Here is a 21,870-nt window from a genome sequence, read left to right on the forward strand (position 1 = left end):
AGAGCTTCTCTCTACAGGCAGAGGGAGGGGCGGCCTCCAGGAATTATTTTCCCGGCCATGGTGAGCACTGCTGCCCATCCCAGCCTCACGAACACATCCCCACCCCAGGGACCTTTCTCGGTTTCCCTCCCTCCTGGGTCTCCCCCTCACTGAGAATTTTGTATAAAGGAGTCCCTTGCATGAGTCTGGTTGATAATAACTGAAGAATCCAGACCCTCTGCAGTGAAGGCACAGCCCTCTGGGGGTTTGGGGATCCCAGCAGGGGGAAGGAACCGCCTCATGTCTCCTCAATTTACAAAGTAATGGGCTATCTCAGTTCACAGCATTCCGTAATGGAAACCGTTAGGATTTTTTTTTTCCCTTGAATCTAAGATGTCCGTGACTAGCAAACCTGCTTAGCCAATATCCCCAAAATGGTTGTCTTTTAGAAAATCCCCAGGCCTGTTTTGTAGAACAGAAGGTTAGAACCTTCCTGCCTGTGGGTGTGTTCCCCACAGTTCAGATTTTAATGACAGAGGTGGAGTTTGGGGGTCCCCCGGCCCTGCCACCCCACCATAAGTGTCCCTGTGTGAACTCTGACTTTTCAGGCCTCTAGAATGTTCTTCTTTTTTCTTTGTTTGTTGCATCTTTGGTTCACTGGTACTCAGACCTGCATTTATTTATTTATGTAAAACCCATTTCCTGGATTTGCAGGACTTCTCAGGAAATATGGATAAATATGAAACATCAGGACCAAAACTCAAACACAGTTGTGAAGAGGAGACACAAGCCAGTTGAGAAGCTCAAATGCAGGAGAGTGGGCCCTGCAGGCAGGCCTAGACCCGCATCTCAGCTCTGCCACTGACTGAGCTCATGTCCCTGGTCCCTGTGCCTCAGTCTCCTCCCCTGTGAAATGGATCTAGTAGCACCTTCTTCAGCTCGTGATTGAAAGAATTGAATAGGGTAATATATGTAAAGCACTTAGCAAAAATGGCCGGCAAGTCACAGGCGTTCAGTAACTGCTGTCTTTGTCCCTGTTACTGCTATGGTTGTACTTTCTCTTGTTATTACCCAGCTGCTATAACTGAGTTGTGGCTTCAGCTACTCACTTCCTAGCCATCAGAGCAAAAGCAGAAAGCATTGATCCTATTTCTCACTTCTGCAAGGGGACGTGGAGATACCAACTCTGCTGGTAGTAAGACCTTCCTTTTCAGCCTGCCTCACTCTTTCTGAGAGTTTCACGCTGAGGAGCTAAGTGCTCAGGTTCAGGCTTAATTAGCCATCAGAGCCTCAAACAGCTCTGCCTTCTGCTCACTGGAAAGGTTACAGACCCAGAACCATGAAGACCACACCGTGGCTGGGAATGACCTTTCCAGGGTGCTGCCTAATTGTCAGGAGGGTGGTAGCAGGGGTGTCTGCAGAAACTCGGACAGGGAGACAACGATTTCTTCAGCTTTGAGCACCTGGGTACTTGAAAGAATGTTAATTAGGCGACAAGTCCCAAGTTGGACTCTCATTGGGGTAATTTTACATTTAGTAATTTAGCAGTTGCTGGGGATAGACGCTTCAGGGGACTGTTGTCAAACATGGCTCACAGCTTAGCAAGCAAGGGAGTCAGTTCAGTCGCTCAGTCATGTCTGACTCTTTGCCACCCCATGGACCGCAGCACGCCAGACTTCCTGTCCATCACCAACTCCCGGAGCTTGCTCAAACTCATGTCCATAGAGTCAGTGATGCCATCCAACCATCTCATCCTCTGTCATCCCCTTCTCCTCCTGCCTTCAATCTTTCTCAGCATCAGGGTCTTTTCCAATGAGTCAGTTCTTCACATCAGGTGGCCAAAGTACTGGAGCTTCAGCTTCAGCATTAGTCCTTCCAATGAATATTCAGGACTGATTTCCTTTAGGATGGACTGGTTGGATCTCCTTGCAGTCCAAGGGACTCTCAAGAGTCTTCTCCAACCTTGGCCCAGCCTTAAATACCCCATACGAGGGCTTGTGCGGTTTTTTGTTTGTTTGTTTTTTAATATTTATTTATTTATTTATTTGGCTACACTGGGTCTTAGTTGCAGCACGTGAGATCTAGTTCCCTGACCAGGGATCGAACCTAAGCCCCCTGCATTTGGAGCTCAGAGTCTTAGCTGCTGGACCACAAGGGAAGTCCATTGAGGGTTTGTTGAACCGTACTGAATGAAGCCAGCTGACTGAGTCACCGTTCCTGCCAGATTCTTCCCATGAAGTGTCTCTTTGATGGTCACAGCCAACCTGGGTGGGCCTAGGCCCCGTGACCCATGGCACGGTCCTCTCCACTGCCCCATGGAGACCTTGGACCTGTCTCTTGAATGGTACGACTGAGTGTTTACCCAGCTTGTCCAGGCCGCGCAGCCAGTTAAAGGCAGGGTCAGGTCTGGAGCCTTCTTCTCGGGGCTCATCTCAGGGACCCTGGGGCGTGGCAGGTGCTCTGGGGTGTGGTCAGCCCAACTCTTGCGGGTGGATTTCCGGGAAGGTCCTGGAAGAGTGTCCGGGACCCCTGGAGCATCTGTGGTTGCCACAGCACCACCTGGCGGTGAATTGTGGAGCACACACCTCACGAGCCCAGCATGGAGTGGGCTTCCAGCAAGTGACGGCCGGGGAGGGTCCGCAGGCGGCCTCTGGCTTCCAGCAAGTGACGGCCGGGGAGGGTCCGCAGGCGGCCTCCCGTTGCGGGCTTGTGCAGAGCTGAGCACCCGCTCCTGCTTTCTGAGAGATTTCCATGTCAGCCAGCCACATCCTCCTTGTCTGTATTTATTAGACATCAGAGATACAAAGGAGCGGGGTAGTTCCCTGGCACTACAGTAGTTAGGGCGCCACGCTTTCACTGCTGGAGGCCTGGGTTTGATCTCTGATCAAGGAACTAAGATCCCACAAGCTCGAAGGTGTGGCCAAAAAAAGGTGGGGGGGAGATGCCAAGAGGGGGAGGAACTACTGTTTACTGAGTACCTGCTGGGAAAGGTGCTTCCTGACATCATCTCTTCGAGTCTTCCCAACAGCCCTGCAGGTTAGCGATTCTCCAGCCCTTTCTGGATGAGGAGCTGGACAGGTGTGGCCTGGCCCGGCTCCCGTGGCCCCATCGGACCCCTGCTCATGCCATCAAAGCAGAAGGTCTGCCCTCCTAAGCATCACTGGGCTTTCCTGGCGACAGCGGCCCGAAGTGTGCTGTCACTTAAGTGAACTTCTTTCCCCCAGATGCAAATTAGGGGGAAATGTTCTGAAAAAGAACTTCCCTTAAGAAAAGAAAGAAAAATCAAATCCCATTAGTCCATTAGTGATGTCACCTTTGTCTTTAATAACCAAAACCTATACACGAAAAAGCAAGAGAGTTCCAGAAAAACATCTATTTCTGCTTTATTGACTATGCCAAAGCCTTTGACTGTGTGGATCACAATAAACTGTGGAAAATTCTGAAAGAGATGGGAATACCAGACCACCTGACCTGCCTCTTGAGAAACCTGTATGCAGGTCAGGAAGCGACAGTTAGAACTGGACATGGAACAACAGACTGGTTCCAAATAGGAAAAGGAGTACGTTAAGGCTGTATATTGTCACCCTGCTTATTTAACTTCTATGCAGAGTACATCATGAGAAACGCTGGGCTGGAAGAAACACAAGCTGGAATCAAGATTGCCGGGAGAAATATCAATAACCTCAGATATGCAGATGACACCACCCTTATGGTAGAAAGTGAAGAAGAACTAAAGAGCTTCTTGATGAAAGTGAAAGAGGAGAGTGAAAAAGTTGGCTTAAAGCTCAACATTCAGAAAACTAAGATCATGGCATCTGGTCCCATCACTTCATGGGAAATAGATGGGGAAACAGTGGAAACAGTGGTTGACTTTATTTTTCTGGGCTCCAAAATCACTGCAGTTGGTGATTGCAGCCATGAAATTAAAAGACACTTACTCCTTGGAAGGAAGGTTATGACCAACCTAAATAGCGTATTTAAAAGCAGAGACATTACTTTGCCAACAAAAGTCCGTCTAGTCAAGGCTATGGTTTTTCCAGTGGTCATGTATGGATGTGAGAGTTGGACGGTGAAGAAAGCTGAGCGCCAAAGAATTGATGCTTTTGAACTGTGGTGCTGGAGAAGACTCTTGAGAGTCCCTTGGACTGCAAGGAGATCCAACCAGTCCATCCTAAAGGAGATCAATCCTGGGTGTTCATTGGAAGGTCTGATGTTGAAGCTGAAACTCCAATACTTTGGCCACCTCATGCGAAGAGTTGACTCATTGGAAAAGACCCTAATGCTGGGTAGGATTGAGGGCAGGAGGAGAAGGGGACAGCAGAGGATGAGATGGTTGGATGGCATCACTGACTCGATGGACATGGGTTTAGGTAAAGTCCTGGAGTTGGTGATGGACAGGGAGGCCTGGCGTGCTGCAATTCATGGGGTCGCAAAGAGTCAGACACGACTGAGCGACTGAACTGAACTGAACTGAACTGATACACGATCAGGGTCCTGTGGCACTTTTTTTAAAAGATGGAAGGGAACTCAGATGGAGTTATTGTTGAGAATTCCACGGCATCGCAGAGGTCACTGGGAGGCCCCTGCCCTGTGCAGACCCATGTGGAGAAGGTCATTGGCAGAGAAGAGGAAGAGCAGTGACCAAGTTTATGATACGCCTCCGGATTCCGCACCAGGAACTTGAACTCAGGCCCGTAGACACGCATTCACGCTCACGGGGCCCTTCAAAGAGGTGGCCTCCTGCCAGAACTGGGCCCACTCTGGGATCTGAGGCACCACAGTTTGGCAGCGCTGTTCATGCAAGGATACGGCAGTGTTAGTCATAAAGACATTACTACCAGCAGCTTTATCAGTGATCTCTGCCCCGACTGTTCCTGACCAGCAATCATTGTGCCATCTGTTTCAGAAATGGAATAAAGAGTTATAAAGCTTGGGAGGGGGTAAGAGGAAGCAACCACAGGGAAATCTTACTTTGAACCCAGATCTAGGCACTTTAAGTAAATTACCCGGTGGGAACATGACCACTGCTATCAGAACAGGGGCCTGACACTGGAGTCCAGAGAACCTCAGAAGCTTAGTGGACTCAGGCTCAACTACCGACAGTGCTGTGGACACCAGGCTGTCAGTGCTAGCAGCATGGGAATAACCACCGTGGGTTCACAGCCGGGTTCCCAGCCACAGGCATTATCATACAGGTCCTCAATCCAAACTACACAGATTCCCATGTAAGAGCAGCTTTAAAGATGAGGTCTTACTCCATAAAATTTATAAAAACGCATGAAAAAAAAACGAAAAACACCATATGGGAAAATCGTCGCAAAGGAGCAAACATCAAGATTAGATCCTTAATTTAATAGAATAGCCTGAAGGAGTGCCCCCCTCCAAAAATAAGCATGCTTATAATCATTAAAGACATAAAACATGGAAGGATAAGTGGAAAGAGTAAGACATTGGGAAAAAAAAAAGTACAGGGAGATGTTAAAATGAAACCAGTGGAACTTTTAGAAATGAAAAAAAAATAGTCATTGAAATTAAAACTTTGGTGGAAAAGTTGAACAGATTAGACAAAGCTAAAGAGAAATCTTTCCCAAAGGAAAGATCTTCAGGGTACATATTAGATATGTTAAGGTCAGAAGAGCAATGGGTCCTAAATGGCTCACAATTCAACAATCTGGCAGTCAGAAGCGCTTTACGAAGGAGAGGGTCACTCTGATCATGAACATCCCTGGGGGGCTCCCCTGGACTTGAGACGTACCATTCTAATTTCCCCTACAGGAGCCCCAGAGAAGGAAATGGCAACCCACTCCAGTATTCTTGCCTGGAGAATTTCATGGACCAAGGAGCCTGGCGGGCTCCTCTGGGATTGCCATGGGATTGCCAAAAGTCGGACAGGACTGAGTGACCGACACTTATTTACACTTCAAGAGGGAAATAATGAATTGGAAGATTGGTTTGAAGAAATTACTCACAATGCATTGTGGAGAGATAAAGAGATAGAAGATAGGAAAGAGAACTTAATGTTCAACAGTTGCCTAATTCCAACTCCAAAAAGGAGAGAATAGGAAAGAGATACAGTTTATTGACTGAGAATTTCCCAGAAATGATTCCTAAGGTTCAGGGAACATGAGTCTTGAGCAGAATAAATATTTTACACCTACACAGATAATAGTGAACTCCAGACATAAAAAGGAATTATTTAATTACTTTTTAAATGATTTTTTTAAAAATAATACTTACAAAGAAACTTCAACTGGACTGATAAGACTTCTCAAAACAATAGAAACCAGAAAAGAAAAAAAAGAGAACTGTCAATCTAAAATTGGATATCCATCCAGCTAAACTATCATTCGAGGTGGAAGCCAAAAGATATTTTCAAAGACTGAACAAGTTTACCTCGAAGAGACCCTTGCTGCAGTAACTACTCAAGGAACTCTACTTCAAAAAACAGTGACTATTACTGTGATAATATAGACAGAACATCTAGCACTGTTCCTGGAATCCAGGACCATGCTCGTAACCACTAGCTGCCTTTATCATAACTGAATAAAAGCCTCCAGACCCCGCTCTGCAGCTCTGACCACTGGCCCTCTGGACCAGGTTGCTTGATCAAATCACTGCTTGAACATCCCACCTTGATCTTGCTGAAAGGATTCTGCCTTGGCCTATTTTCCAGTTCTCTAGGAGGATCCTGCCTTCATTCAGGGTCCCAAAACCACATCCCTGAAAACAACCACTTGCCAACACCCTGGCTGGGCCACTCCAGTCCCCAGGCATCATTCCCACCCCGTGTGCCTCCCACTCCTCTTCTCACGGTGAGAATTCAAAGAAACGTCCAGCTAGTACTGGTATCACCAGGGATCTTTAACCCATTGCTTATTGCACATGAGCTACCAGTACTTTGCAGTGTTTCAGATATATTGTGTATATATGCGGTAGACTGCAAAAAAAAAAAAATGGCCCTACTTCTCCACTCCCCCCCCCCGTTTCCACATCTTTTTCAATATGACCTTGAAGCTCTTCCCGTCAAGAAGTGCATTTGGTGTCGCCACCCTTTGAATCTGGGCTGGCCTTGTGAGTTGCATTCGCTAAAAAAAAAGTTGAGTGAAGGAAATGACATCATATCCGTTTCAAGCTTAGGCCTCAGAAGGCCTTGCACATGGGTTCTACCCTTGCCTTAAGAACAAGTAAGGTAGCCCACTGGAGGGTGAAAGACGCATGAAGCAAAGCCGCACAATCTTAGCCAGCCCCTGCCTCCCCACCAGCTGGTCGTAGACATGTGAGTGAACCCATGGGATCGAGCATGCCGAGGTAATCTCAGCAGAACTGCACAGCCCATTGATAGGCTCGTGAGAAATAGCAAACGGTCACTTTAAGTCACTGAGTCTGGGGGTTGTTTGTTACACAGCAATAGCTAACCAATAGAATATATAAGACATTTTATTTATGTATATGCATATAGATAATGAGACTGCTGGGCTTACACTGGCTCACAGCCGGAAGCTGACCAGCGGCTGTATTTCTAAGTTATTTTGTCTTCCTCAGTTAAACCTTTCTGATGGGGAACATGGGTCCACATGCTGGGGTGTGGACTGACAGCCGTAACTCCCCATCAGAAAATGCAGTGTGTCAGGATTCATGCAGACCCCTCTTTCTTTGCGTGATCTTTCCACCCACTTGGTTTGGCAGGTGTTCCCAAGATTACCAAGGCAAAGGTCACGTGCCTTTGGCGTGGTGCCCACATCAGGATATCAGTCTTCTAGCAAACTCCAGCCCGCTGGTGTGTGTCTTGAATCAACTGAATTGGAGCTGTTTATCTTGGCAGGTTGTGTTGTTCTGTTTTTAATATTCAGTTTTAGAAGATGTCACAGTTATCAAAACACGTGTTTTGGTTCAAGATTAGGGAAGCGGGAAAGGAGAGCAGGGTAGGAGGGAAAATGTGGGGTCACTGAATCCCACTCTGCCCCTAATTGTGTGACTTTGGGCAAATTGCTTAGTGTCTCTGAGGCAAGTTTTTCCCATCGTAAAATGGGAGTAGTCCTGCTTACCTCCTAGGATTGTTATGAGAAGAAACTGAAACAGTATATGTATAACGCACTTAGCCTAGGGAAGCTGTGATGATGATGATAAAGAAAAGAAGGGGGGTTAAGAAGTAGAATACCAGAACTTCATTTAAAAACAAACAACAAAGGAAAAACCTTTGCAGCAAGATCTCTCTCCCAAGTTTCTCTCTCAGCTCCTATGAAGTTAGACCAACATTACTGCCTGTGATAGTAGAAGGATAAAACCAAGGCAAAAGAGTTCCTCACTAAGGTCAGATACACTTAAACATCCTGACCCTTGATCCTAAACTCTCACTTAGCTGAAAACTGTGTCTGGGCTGTCACTAGATATCAGTTGAAATGCAAAGCAGACTGTCATTCAGTCAACTGGCTCTTTCATCTCCAGGATGGCAGACATCGCCTTTGATGTGATTTATTTCCCTTCTACGGAATTGCATCTCCCAGTTGCTTTGTCCGCAGCCAGACTGCGTTTTAGCCTCCCCTGGAGAGGCGGGTGGACAGCCACGAGAGGTCAGGCATGCAGATTAGTTTTTCAGGCCCCCGGATGCTAGTAGCAGCCTTACCACTTTGCCGAATGAAAGAGACGGGAATCAAAAGGGAGAGATGAAGGCTTACTCCTTCCATAAAGAAATCATCCCAAATCCCTATAATCCATCCAAACAGGCCCCTTTAAACGGTTCTTTCTAGTGTGAACCTCTTTCCACTGAGGGGTTGGGAGGAGGAGGACGGTCAAAGCTCGCCTTCATCTCCCTTCCATCCGGCTCCTGGTCGCCCTCCCTCTCCCCTCAGCCGCGTCTGTGGGTTTATCGTGCGTGTACGTGTGTCTTTGGCATGGATTTCATCTGTGTTAGATGCGGTTTGCAGCATTTTCTTCAAGGTCTGTTTTCTGGACCCGCCATCAGGAGATAACTTGCTCCTTCATTTCTCACCTTATCGCTCCGTGCACACACAACCTCCTGCCAGGAGGAAGAATATCATTCTTTTTTGCTTCTCAAACTGTGGTCTTTGCAGCCTGGGAGAATCTCATTACTGACAGTGTGAGAGGCCTGTGGGAGTGTGTGATGTTGCCTTTGCTGCCATGTGATGAGATTCCTGTGTAACTCCTAGAGGAGGCTGGTTGGAGAGACCTGGCAGGCACTGCCAGGGCTGGCCTCACTTTCCAAAGGCACACGGGGTGGAGACGACAGGATGACGCAGGTGAAGCTGGCAGTGGCTATTGCCAGTGACACACGTTCCCCCCTCATTGTACAAAAAGGATTCTCTGTGGGACTCTAGCCCTACTTGGTACATTTTAAGAATGTTTAGTTTGACAAAAACTCAATTTATCAACAACCTCAGATATGCAGATGCTACTACTCTAATGGCAGAGAGTGAAGGGGAACTGATGAGCATCTTCATGGGGGTAAAAGAGGAGAATGAAAAAGCTGGCTTAAAATTCAACATTCAAAAAACTAAGATCGTGACTTCTGGTCTCATCACTTCATGGCAAATAGAAGGGGGAAAAGTGGAAGCAATGACAGGTTTTATTTTCTTGGGCCTCAAAATCACTGTGGATGGTGACTGCAGCCATGAAATTGAAAGACGCTTGCTCCTTGGAAGAAAGGCTATGGGAAACCTAGACAGCATATTAAAAAGCAGAGATATCACTTTGCCGACAAAGGTCCATATGGTCAAAGCTATGGTTTCTCCATTAGTCATTTAGAGATGTGAGAGTTGGACCTTAAAGAAGGCTGAGTGCCAAAGAATTGATCTTTCAAATTGTGGTGCTGGAGAAGACTCGTGGGAGTCCCTTGGACAGCCAGCAGATCAAACCAGTCAATCCTAGAGGAAATCAACCCTGAATATTCATTGGAAGGACTGATACTGACGCTAAAGCTCCAATACTTTGGCCACCTGATGCGAAGAACTGACTCATTGGAAAAGACCCTGATGCTGGGAAAGACTGAAGGCAGGAGGAGAAGGGGACAACAGAGGATGAGATGGTTGGATGGCATCACCAACTTAATGGACATGAGTTTGGGCAAACTCCGGGAGATAATGAAGGACAAGGAAGTCTGGTGTGCTGCAGTCCATGGGGTCGCAAAGGGTCAGATGCAACTTGGTGACCAAACAACAACACAGAGGATTTTAGAGACCAAGGCTCTAGAGGAAGAGGATACTTGGTGTCGTGCAGACTATCCATTCTCAGCTCCGGGGGGGCTTTTTGTGGTTTGTTTTGGTTATTTTTGGAAATCGAAGACAATCTCCAGACTGCCAGGAGTACCAGGTGGTAAAGTGTCATATCAGGAATCTGGTATGATAAGAGCAGTTGATAAGAGCAGTTGACAAGATAGAAACTGATTTATCTAAATCCTGAGTGATAAAAAGCAAGATGGTTGCACAACAGTGTGGCTGTACTTAATGCTACTGAACTGTACTCTTAAAACTGGGTAAGGGACTCCCCGGGAGGACCAGTGAGTGAGACTTAGCCTTCCAGTGCAGGGGGTTGGGATCCCTACCCAGGAAACTAAGATCCCACAAGCCTCACAGCTAAAAAAATAAAAAGTAAAACAGAAGCAATATTGTAACAAATTCAATAAAGACTTTTTTTAAAGGTCCATGGTTAAGATGAAAACTCTTATGTTACGAGTATTTTACCATAATTTTTTTTTTAATTTGGGGACTTTCCTCGCAGTCCGGTGGCTTGGACTCTGCGCTTTCCCTGCAGGGGTGCGGGATCAGTTCCTTGGCTGGGTAACTGAGATCCCACAAGCTGAGTGGTGGGGCCAAAAAAAAACGTTTTTAAGTAAATGAGGAAGTGTTCAACCGCAGTTTACACTCTACAGCTGCGTCCCTCCAGAGGCTTCGTCCTCCGACCACATGCCCGGCATGACTCCTCCCCACCGCTGACTCCTAAAACAGTCTCTGCGATTGGCAGCTGGCTAGAAACAGGCGTGGTGCTGTAATGGCGAAGCCATCTCCGAAAACTGTGCCTCCTGCCCACCATTTCTACCTCGTTGCCAACTTGATTGTCCGCATGGGAAAAACAGTGGATCCCACTGACCGGGCATGTGCCAGGCACCACCCTGAGCATATAACAACCTCACTCCAGCCCTGGGAAATCAGTATTATTGCATTATCTCCATTTTACACGGGGAAGCTAAGGCTCCAAGTTACTAAATAACTGACTTCAATTCCCGCAAAACCAGCATTTGAAGATTTCTTTTGTGCTCAAGGTCAAGCAACTTCTCCCAGACTGGCGATTCCCAACCTTCTGTGCACCTGGGCCCTTTCTGCTGGCAAACGTTTCCCAGCCCTGCATGTGGCACTTGTCACTCTTTGAGCGTCTCCTGGTGGAGAAAGTATGTAATGGCAAATGACTACCTGAATCCAGAAATTCTGTGAATTGCAACAGCCATCTGATACAGTCTTTGAATCATGACACCTGCCGTGTGAAACAGGCGGCGTTTAATTGGCCGGCGGTGGTTTGCACTTGTGCAGGCCCTCAAATTCGCTCCGGATCTTTGCCCTCAGAGACGGGGCACCTCGAGCTTCACCACAAGCTCCTGAAGGGTCTGCAGATCCCGAGCCTTCCTATCATGTAGGCCAAGCCCGAGGGCTTCTGTGAATATGGCTGACGTCACGTGCTTCTTCGGAGGGTCACCATGAGCCTCTGGGTCACACTGTCAGAAGCCAGGGAGAAGACTCAGGGAGCGTCGGCTCAGTCAGGGCAGGGTCCGAAGGACCGTTCATTGTTCTTGCCCACTGCAGACCGCAGCTGGTCACAGTAGCAGCCGTTCCCCTGGAGCAGAACCCTGGAAGCCAGCAGTTAAAGAGCGGAGTGCGTGCTTGAGTGCTCAGTCGCTTCAGTCCTGTCCAACTCTGCGACCCTGTGGACTGTGGCCCGCCAGGCTCCTCTGTCCATGGGATTCTCCAGGCAAGAATACTGGAGTGGGTTGCCATGCCCTCCTCCGGGGGATCTTCCCAACCCAGGGATGGAACTCACGTCTCCTGTGTTGCAGGGGGATTCTTTACTGACTGAGCCACCAGGAAAGCCCAAAAAGCTGAGAGCAGCGGTTAAATACTCTTACATTTACTTTCAGCAGAGTCAGCACTCGCTCTTCATTACCCAGTCTACAGAGATCCTCGACTGGCACCTCTCAGAAGAAGTTGTACCAGGAGGAAAATTACAGAAAAAAAAAAAACCTTTTTGCATGTGTTCTCACCACAAAGGGTTCAGATGCCGAGTCCCGGAGCTTTCTTTCATTCCTCCCACAAGTGCGTACTGAGCACAGCGCCTGTGCCACCTGCTGTTTGCTGTAGGCCCTGGGGAGTCCCTGTCGTTGCTGTTCAGTCGCTCAGTCGTGTCCGACTCTGCGACCCCAAGGACTGCGGCACGCCAGGCCTCCCTGTCCTTCACCATCTCCCAGAGCTTGCTCAAACTCATGCCCATTGAGTCGGTGATGCCATCCAGCCATCTCATCCTCTGTCGTCCGCTTCTTCTCCCACATTCAGTCTTTCCCAGCATCAGGGTCTTTTCCAGTGGGTCGGCTCTTCGCATCAGGTGGCCAAAGTATTGGAACTTTAGCTTCAGCATCAGTCCTTCCAATGAATATTCAGGACTGATCTCCTTTAGGATGGACTGGCTGGATCTCCTTGCAGTCCAAGGGACTCTTGAGAGTCTTCTCCAACACCCCAGTTCAAAAGCATCAATTCTTCAGCGCTCAGCCTTCTTTATGGTCCAACTCTTACATCCATACATGACTACTGGAAAAACCATAGCCTTGACTATACAGACCTTCCTGTGGAACATGAGAAAGAACAGTCTCAGCCCTCGGGCAGCTCCCATGTAGTGGCAGACAGACTGCAAAAGAGGTTTTAAAAGAAAACTGGGTTGTAAGTCAGATGGTCTCAAGTGCTGTAGAGAAAAGGAAATCAGAGAAGAGAGATGGGACTCCTGGTCAGGGTGGGAGGTCGCATCCTTCTCCCTTTGGAGGGTGACAGTTAGGCAGAGAGGTGCGGGGGGGAGGTGTGTGGATGTCAGCGGGAAGGGCATCGGGAGGGGGCATCAGCGAGGGAAAGGCCTGGCATGTTCTGGAACAGCGAGGCCAGTCTGGCTGGAGCAGAGTGAGCAAGGGGACGTGCTGGGGAGGTCTCGGCGGGCTTCAGGAGCTGCTGAAGATGACTTACCCCAGGAGAGATGGGCCCCATGGGAGGGTCTTGAACATGAGAGTGAAGTGATCTGACTCTCCCTGCAGTGTAATTTACATATTACACAATCCCCCCAATTTCAGTGTACAAGTCAGTGACTTTCAGCGAACACAGCGTCGTCCAAACCATCGCACAACTCAGTTGTCGAAAATTTCCACCACCCGCAGAAGGTCCTACCTCATGCCTGGGACTTGACTTTTAAAGGGATCGCTTTGGCTCCTGTATTAAGAATAAAAATAAGAGATAGAAGCAAAGACAGTTTGGGAAAGTAATGTTTCTCCTAGCACGTGAGTGACAAAAAGCGCCGAAAGCGGAGAGGTGAAGACAGGACTGATAAGGACTTCCCTGGTGCCTCAGTGGCCAAGACACCTCACTCCTAATGCAGGGCCCGGGCTCAATCCCTGCTCAGGGAACAGGATCCCACCTGCCCCAGCGAAAGATCCCGCGTGCTGCAACAAAGGTGGAAGATCCCGTGTGCCTCAACTCCAATCCAGTGCAGCCAAATAAATAAATACATAACTAAAAAGTTAAAAAAAAAAAAAAAAAACAAGACTGATAGAGCGTTTCTTCTCTGCTGCTGGAGGGATGGAGCTGCCTTAATTCCAAAGTCATAACAGGGTGAAGGGCCTCCACCTTCAGCAGTAAAAGCATTGTGTTAAACATACACAGGATTGCTTAAAAAATGAGAAATCCCAGCCTGAAAGCTGGATATGCCTGTGTCCTCTACTTGAAGGTGAGCAATGCCTGTTGGACCCCTGACTGTTTATAAAGCTATGGGACTGTCTTCACACCTTAAAAATTCACAGGAAGAAAAGCTGATGGTAGCAATAGGAATAAATCCCACATATTTCAGAAAACAGTCATGGGCCCTGCAGTTAAAAGTCGGTAAGTTTGTCTAATATTCGTTATTATTATTAAAATGTTAAATCCCAGTTTCTTTTTTAAAACATTTATTTAGCTGTGCTGGATCTGAGTTTTGGCATGTGGGGTTTCGTTCCCTGACCAGGGATTGAACCCAGCCACCCTGCATTAGGAGTGTGGCGTCTCAGCCACTGGACCACGAGGAACTCCACTGTGACATGAAGAGTCACCTGTGCCCATGGAAGGGACCTTCTTGACTCTAAAAGTGGTACCTGAGTGAGGATGTTCTGTGTTTTACCTGGAAGACTGAAATTTTCTGGTATTATAAAGTTTTGGACCAAACAATGAATTTTGACATCTTTTTTTCCCGGCATCTAATTCAATGGCCGTTTTTCTTAACTTAGACTTCCCATCCTGGACCACATCACTCTGGGAACAGGACACAGGATTCTCCCTTGGGTGGGTCTAAAATGATTCCCACTAAGTTTTTTTAGCTAACACCTATGTGTCACCAAGAGTCTGCTTCATGGCTTATCTCCAGGTTTGCCTTTTGGTCCAGAGAACAAATCATGTTTTAAAATGTAAGGAGGGCACCTCTGAGTGTGTAACCGTCAGAAGGGGAGGAGGTCTCATTAAGGCAGTTTTCAACCAGGCTTCAGTAAATATGTTTCCAGCTCGCTGCCCACCCTGGCTGGATTTGACTGTTCTAGACTGTTTTTTGAGTTTCAGCTGCTAATCTCAGTTCAGCAAAAGGCAGCTACCTCTTTGCTGTTCGTCACAGCTGTCGGATGGGAGTCACAGCATCCTGGTCGTCCTAGGCAACCTGGTGGGGAATGCCGCAATCCCACTGCTGGCCACAAGGGGTCCCAGCCCACCAGGTGATGGCCCCTGGGGCAGCAAAGCTCTTGAGATGAAGATTTCTCGGGCAGGAGCCCTGAGGGGTCGGCGTCCAGAGAGAGCGCAAAGCCCCGTCGTTGGTCCTTGGCCCACAGCCGCCTGGCACTGTGGGGGCGATGATAATCCCCTGTGATCGCTGTGCTCTGAGTTGCTGCTGCTGGAGGGATGGCCCAGGACCTGGCCACTCCCGGTGCTGGGTTCTGGGCTCAGCTGGGTCCTCACGACCCGTGTGACCTTCGGCACGCCCCCTCCCCTCTGAGACCCCGGGTTTCCTCATCAGCCAAGAGCAGGGTTCAAAATAAAATCTACAGCCTCGCTGGAAACACAAGCACCTGAAATAGCCCTTACATGGAAGAGTATCTGAGTCATCCGTACCATTCAACACAAACCGCCAGCTTCCTGAAGTTTTACGTCTTTCTGCCAGATTATCCTCTCCCTGGAAGCCAAGAAGTGATATCAGGATTCTGCGCCAGGGGATCTTATCTGTCAGAGACAGAGGAGCACAGGGGTTCTCAGACTCCCATTAGCCTGGAACCCTTGACTCAGACAGACCCTTTACTCAGACCCATTTTTCAGCTCAAAGGGAGCTCAAATGGAAAACAGACGCACTCTGGTTAGAAACCAGAGCCCAGGGAGAGGCAGCCACCTGCCTTGTGTCTCTCAGCAGGAGACGGGCAGGGCTGGCTGAGTTGTCCCTCTAGGGCCCACTCCCCAAGAATAACACGGAGCAGGTAAATGTAGGGGCACTCAGGACTCTTAAGACGGAGCTACGTGCTGGGAAGTGGGGGAGCAAGGCAGGCATGGGGGAGCAAGGCAGGCAGGAGGCGTGCCAGCTTCCACTGTGCATTCACTGCCCTGGGTTTTTCCCCACCATGACTTCATCCCCAGAAAGACCCTCTGTTCAGTTCAGTTGCTCAGTCGTGTCTGACTCTGCGACCCCATGGACTGCAGCACGCCAGGCCTCCCTGTCCATCGCCAATTCCCAGAGTTTGCTCAAACTCATGTCCATTGAGTCAGTGATGCCATCCAACCATCTTATCCTCTGGCATCTCCTTCTCCTCTCGCCTTCAATCTTTCCCAACATCATGGTCTTTTCCAATGAGTCAGCTCTTCGCATCAGGTGGCCAAAGTATTGCAGTTTCAGTTCCAGCATCAGTCCTTCCAATGAATATTCAGGACTTATTTCCTTTAGGATGGACTGGTTGGATCTCCTTGCAGTCCAGAGACCCTCAAGGCAGTACCATAGCCACTTGTAGGCTCAGAGAAGTCAAGTGACTTAGTTCAGAAGTCACTAAGCTGGAATTTGAACCCAGAGCTTTGCAACTACGAAGTCTGTATACTGGCTGTCCTGGGGGATGGCTGTGTGTTTACTCACTCTTCCATTCACACCCTTCTTGAACCCCAAGGGTAGACCAGGCGCTGTGCTGTACAGCTGTGACCAAGGCGAGCCGGAGCCCCGCCTTCCCTGAACCCAGAGGTTGGAGGAGAAGACAGATGTAAACAAGTGAGGCGAGGCCAGAAGAAACATCCAGCTGGCTCGGGGGGTGGAGATTGGCTGGGGGTGGGCCACGCACGTGCTCCCTCGTGGTTGAGAGCAGGGCTTCTCAAAGTGCGGTTCACATGCCCCTGTGTGAACTGTGGGTTTCCAGTCTGCAGGGAGATCAAAGAGACACTGCTTCTCTGATCTATACTTAGAGGACAGACACCCCACAGGCCAGCCCTCATCCACGAGCTGCGCTGCGAGGAGCCCTTTCCTGAAATACCCTAAACCGCTAGGTCAGCGCCAATGTGTCCACTCCATGTCCCGGGACCCTTTCACTCCCCTCTCCTCTGCACTCCCGCCTTACCGCCAGGCTGTACAGGCCCCCAGGGACCTGTTACAGAGGAAGGCTGTGGTATCTCCTGCCTGGCGCATGCCATGAGCCAAGGACCATGAGTCTCTTCTAAAGGGACACACTCCATCCGAGTGCACGGTCAGTCATGAGCTTCACGGATGGTGGAAATAGACGTGGGTCCCCACTTGGACTGTGCTACTCACTGGCCATGTGATTCTGAAAACGTCTTTGGTTCTCCGTAACCCTGAAACGGGGATGATGTGTGCTTTCCTTACTCTTTCGTCCCTGTTTGGCTGTGCTGGGTCTGGGTTGTGGCGGTCTTCTCTAGCTGTGGTGCACAGGCTCACTAGTTTCCGCGTGTGGGCTTTGTAGGAATAGATCAGGCACCAGCGGGCTTGACCCAGGGCCTGAAACTCGGTGAACAGAAGCTTCGGCATGTGTGTGCGTTTGCATCTTTGCATGAATGTGTTTGTGTGCGTGCAAGGACAGGGAAGCCTGGCGTGCTGCAGCCCACAGAGTCGCAAATTATCCGACACGACTGAGCGACTGAACAACAATAGTGAGTGCATATGTGCACGCATGTGGGTGTGATATCCATTTCTTCCACCGCTGTTGGACAGTCCCTCGCAGGACGCACTGTGGCCAGGGCGCTGACCACCTTCTCTGGGGTCTCTCTCCAGATTGCCAAGGGATCGTTGAGGACGTCGTCCTGCTGGGTGCGCCTGTGGACGGAGAGGCCAAGCACTGGGAGCCTTTCCGGAAGGTGGTTTCTGGAAGGATCGTCAATGGCTACTGCAGGTCTGTCCAGACCTCGTGCTCCTGGGGAGGTGACAGCCCTAACTGAGCACCTAGTGTCCCCAGGTGTCGTCTGGGGACACGGAAGTTTGAGGCAAGGCCCTTGTCCCGGAGGATCTCAGGGAGCAGTGGGGCACTGGCCCTGTTAGGAGCAAGGCCCAGGCCGGGGTTCTCAACTGGGCAGCATCCGTCTCCATGGGACGATGCGTGAGAGGGGCAGGTCCTGAGGAGGACTTCCCTGGGTCAGGCCCGAGACAAGTTTATAGGATGACTCGAGAGGCCAGGCTGGTCCCCGTGATCTGGGGCAAGAGGGACATGGGTGAGTGGGCTGAGACTGAGAAGCAGAGAGTGAGCCCCAGATGGGAGGTCTTTAAATGCTGACTAATGAGTGCTTGTGGGCTTCGTTTGTTTATTATTTTTTGGCTGCGCTGCGTCTTTGTTGTGGCATGCAGTCTTCTCTAGCCGTGGTGTGTGAGCTCAGTAGCTGCAGCACGCGGGCTTAGCTGCCCCGTGGCATATGGGATCTTCACTCTCTGACCAGGGATCGAACCCGTGTCCCCTGCATTGAAAGGCGGATTCTTAACCACCGGACCACCAGGGAAGTCCCACGTGTGTGCATTACTTGGTAGGAAGGGAATGGGGATTGTCCAGGCTTTCAGAGCAATGTGTCGGGGCGGGGATGACAGCCTCGGGGGCGGCCAGCACCCACAGCATATGACAGATCCTCCAGCAAGAGGTGAGGGCTTCAAAGGCTGATGGCTGTGGGGCTGGAAAGGAGGCATCCTGGCCGGGGGTTTGAGAAGGACTTGAGGGGCTTCAGCCAAGGTGGTGCCCTAGACCCTGGGGAGGAAGGGAAGATTCCACCCCAAGACCCTAAGGGGGTCCTATTATTGATCCCATTTTACAAGTGAGAAAACTGAGGCTCAGAGAAGTTAAGTCACAAGGCCAGTTAACTTTAGTTTTGATCTAATCCCAACCCTCCCAAATGGAACCTGCACCTGAATAGAACAGACTTGGAAAGTCTCATTTTGATAACTTAGCCCATGTCCAGAGCTAAAGATAAAGATGACCTTTAGCCGTGGACAGAGGGCATTAACCCGGACACCAGAGTTCAACCAGTTAGTATGGCTTTGTCATTCCTATTCTTTTTTGTTTTCAAACTTTAAACTTTTTATTTTGTATTGGGGCATAGCCGATGAACAATGTTTTGGTAGTTTCAGGTAAACAGCGAAGGGACTTAGCCATACATATACACATATCCATTCTCCCCCAAACCCTATCACTCATATTCTAAGCTGAGTTCTTAGAATCAGAATATGGGAGAAAGAACAAAGAATCAATGATAAAGAGCCATAATATATAAAGAGCTCAATCAAATCAATAAAAAAAAACTAATAAGAAAATGATCAGAGACTTCTCTGGCCATCCAGTGGCAAGACTCCACACTCCCAATGCAGGGGGCATGGGTTCAGTCCCTGATGGGGATACTTAAAATTCCACATGCCACGTGGTGTGGCCAAAGAAAAAAGAAAATGGCCAAAAGATATCTACACATAAACATGGAATAAATGCAGTCAATAAACTTTTGAAAAGAAACCCAACCTCATTACTAATGAAATAGGTGCAAACTAAAATAAGTAAAATACTATTTATCATCCATCAGATTATTGAACATCTGAAACATAAATAACATTCAGTGTTGGTGAAGATGTGGTGAAACGGGCACTGTTATACACTGTTGGTGGTAGTTGAATTTAGCAAATCCTTTTTGGGGGTAATTGGCAATATCTATCCAAATTTTTAATATGCCAGTCTTCTGATCCCACAGATTCTGGCTTCTGTGATCCTACATAAATAGATAGTCACATGCTCAGAGATGGATGCACAAAGGGGATCCTTGCAGCTTCATTTATAATTAAAAATTGAAAGCAACCCAGTGACCTAAATGACCACAAAGAGGGGAATAATTTTTTTAAAAAGCAAGGACAACAATACATTCTATGGATCCACTTACAAAATAAGAAGTTTCTGTGTATGCGTATATGTATCTGTATGTCTGGAAATGAACAGGAAGGTCCAGAGGGACCATCAGACACTAATAACAGTGGCTACCCCTGAAGAGTGGACAGGGATTGGAAGGACAGCTTAAAAGAGTTTTTTTTTTTTTTCTCATTGATACATAGTTGATTTACAGTATTGCATTAGTTTCAGGTATATAGCAAAGTGATTTAGTTCCGTATGTATATATATGCATATCTTTTTTAATAAAAGACACTTTTATATATATTTATAAAAGAGACTTTTAAGTAAAGACAGTTTAAGAAATAAGAAAAGAAAAAGAATGGACACGATATTGACATCAAACAGTCCTTGGTTAAAATCTTGGCTCCATCCTTTACCTCTCGGATGGCTTTGGACAAACAAATCTAAAGCTCAGTATTCCTACCTATACAATGGGAATAAGAGGCCATCCTGCACAGGAGTTCTGGGAAGATTAAAGGAGATTATGTAGGGTGAGGACTGGCAGTTTGTAGGTGCCCAGTAAGCAACATGGGCATATTCACAGCACACAATTTTTTTTTTTGGTATGTTTCATAAACAGCAAAGGGAAAGAATTAAAATTGCATGTGTGCAATATGAAAGCAGCAAAATCTTATTAAACCCATCTGTTCTGTCGAGAACCTGAGGCTAATAAGCTTACGTTTCCATTATTTTGTGAGAGCCTGAGCCATCTCTCCAGGGAGAAAAAAGGAGGAGGAGGAGGAAGGAGAGAAGAGGGGAGGAATGTCCAGACCAAAACAATAACTGTCGTTTCTTGATTAAATTAAGCGGCAGCCAGGAATTCACATTCTTGGCCCCCAACGACTCTTTAGTTGCGGTGAACTTACTTAAGATGGAGAGTGAGCGAGGGGGTGAGGGGAGCTTCAGGCCAAAGCTACCAAACTATATACATTTATAGATTTATAATGTACTTTAATAAAACTGGCGAGTTCTTCGCCTGCTCTCACACCCTCCCTGGAAGCCAGCCGGGCTGAGTGCTGCTGCTCCCTGTTGTATTGCAAGGAAACTGAAGCTCAGAGAGGGTCAAATGCCAAGGTCACACAGCAGAGCCAGGATGTGAACTCAGGTGAGCCTGTCTCTCTGACCCCTGGGGCATCTGCAGTGAGAGGGTTTCATTCTGAGCTCCAGGGGACTCACTGCATGGTCTCTGCTCCAGCGCCGTGTGGGGAGGGGCTGATGGCAGAAGGAGTGGGTGGTAGGAGGGGGCACCCCTGCCCACAAGTGTCTCCAGGCCTGTGAGGACCCAGGGCACAGCCTTCCGCAGGTCCCATGGTTCCAGTCAAAGGCCAGCTGTGTGATTCGTGCATCTGCCTGGCCTGGAGTATTGAGGACACTGAGGCCTGGCTTGCTGGACACCCCACCCACCCAGGGGGTTCACTGTTCCACTTGGGAGGTGGGGTACAGGTCTAGGGCATGGTCCTGCCCTCAACGGGCTCTCTGCCCAGGAAAGGAAAAGACCCAGGGGCGGACCCACCGAGGACATGTAGCAAACATGGCAAGGGGAGCATGCAGCAGCTCAGGAGGGACAGGGGTCATTAATGCCAGGTGGAGGGGCTCAGGGGCACTCCCTGGAGGGGGCATGTGCAAGCTCGATGGTGAAGGGATGGACAGGAGCACGTCAGAGCCAGAAAGAGGAGGCCCAGCAAGAGAGGCCACAGCGCCCGTGAAAGCCCAGAGCAAGGGTGTCATCGCACCCCGTGCCTCCCGGTGCTCACGGGTGTGAGCGCTGGCTGCCCAGGGTGCCCTCTCTGCGCGTGCTCCTGCCCTCCCCGCGAGGTAACTCACTGTGACGAGACTGAGGCTCAGAGGGGTCAAGCAACTCGCCCGAGGTCACACAGCCGGTGACTGACAGGGCAGGACTAGCTCCGTGTGGTCCCAAGCGGGGGCTGGTGGCCCACCCCCCGCAAGAGAGGCAGACGCCGGGTGCAGAGGGTCTGGCAGGCCTCTGCAAAAACCACAGGATAAAAACAAAAGCGCTGGGTTCATTCAGCACAGTTTCGAGGCTGTGGGACCTTCTAGCACATGATCCTTCTCTGTCTGTCGTTGTTTAGTCGCTAAGTCATGTCCAGCTCTTGCGACCCCGTGGACTGTAGCCCGCCAGGCTCCTCTGTCCTTGGAAGTTCATCCGTACATGGGTGTAAACAAGTGCAGTTAGCATTGTAAGTAGAGTGTGGTCAGTTAAGATGGACCGT

The 21,870-nt window shown here is 48.9% G+C and overlaps 1 protein-coding gene across 16 annotated transcripts in view; it reads left to right on the forward strand.

Annotated features, from left to right (window-relative positions):
- The window catches only part of TMCO4 (transmembrane and coiled-coil domains 4), a 101,302-nt gene that overhangs the window by 65,874 nt on the left and 13,558 nt on the right, over nucleotides 1-21,870 (forward strand). For all 16 annotated transcript variants that reach the window (XM_081574863.1, XM_081574858.1, XM_081574852.1 and 13 more), the window contains one exon: nucleotides 17,503-17,620. In XM_081574863.1, the coding sequence (XP_081430989.1) occupies nucleotides 17,503-17,620 (118 nt within the window). The remainder of the gene's footprint in view (nucleotides 1-17,502; nucleotides 17,621-21,870) is intronic.

Source organism: Giraffa tippelskirchi, chromosome 3 (assembly GCF_054371585.1).
Source record: "Giraffa tippelskirchi isolate mGirTip1 chromosome 3, T2T-mGirTip1v1.2.pri, whole genome shotgun sequence".
NCBI lineage: Eukaryota > Metazoa > Chordata > Mammalia > Artiodactyla > Giraffidae > Giraffa > Giraffa tippelskirchi.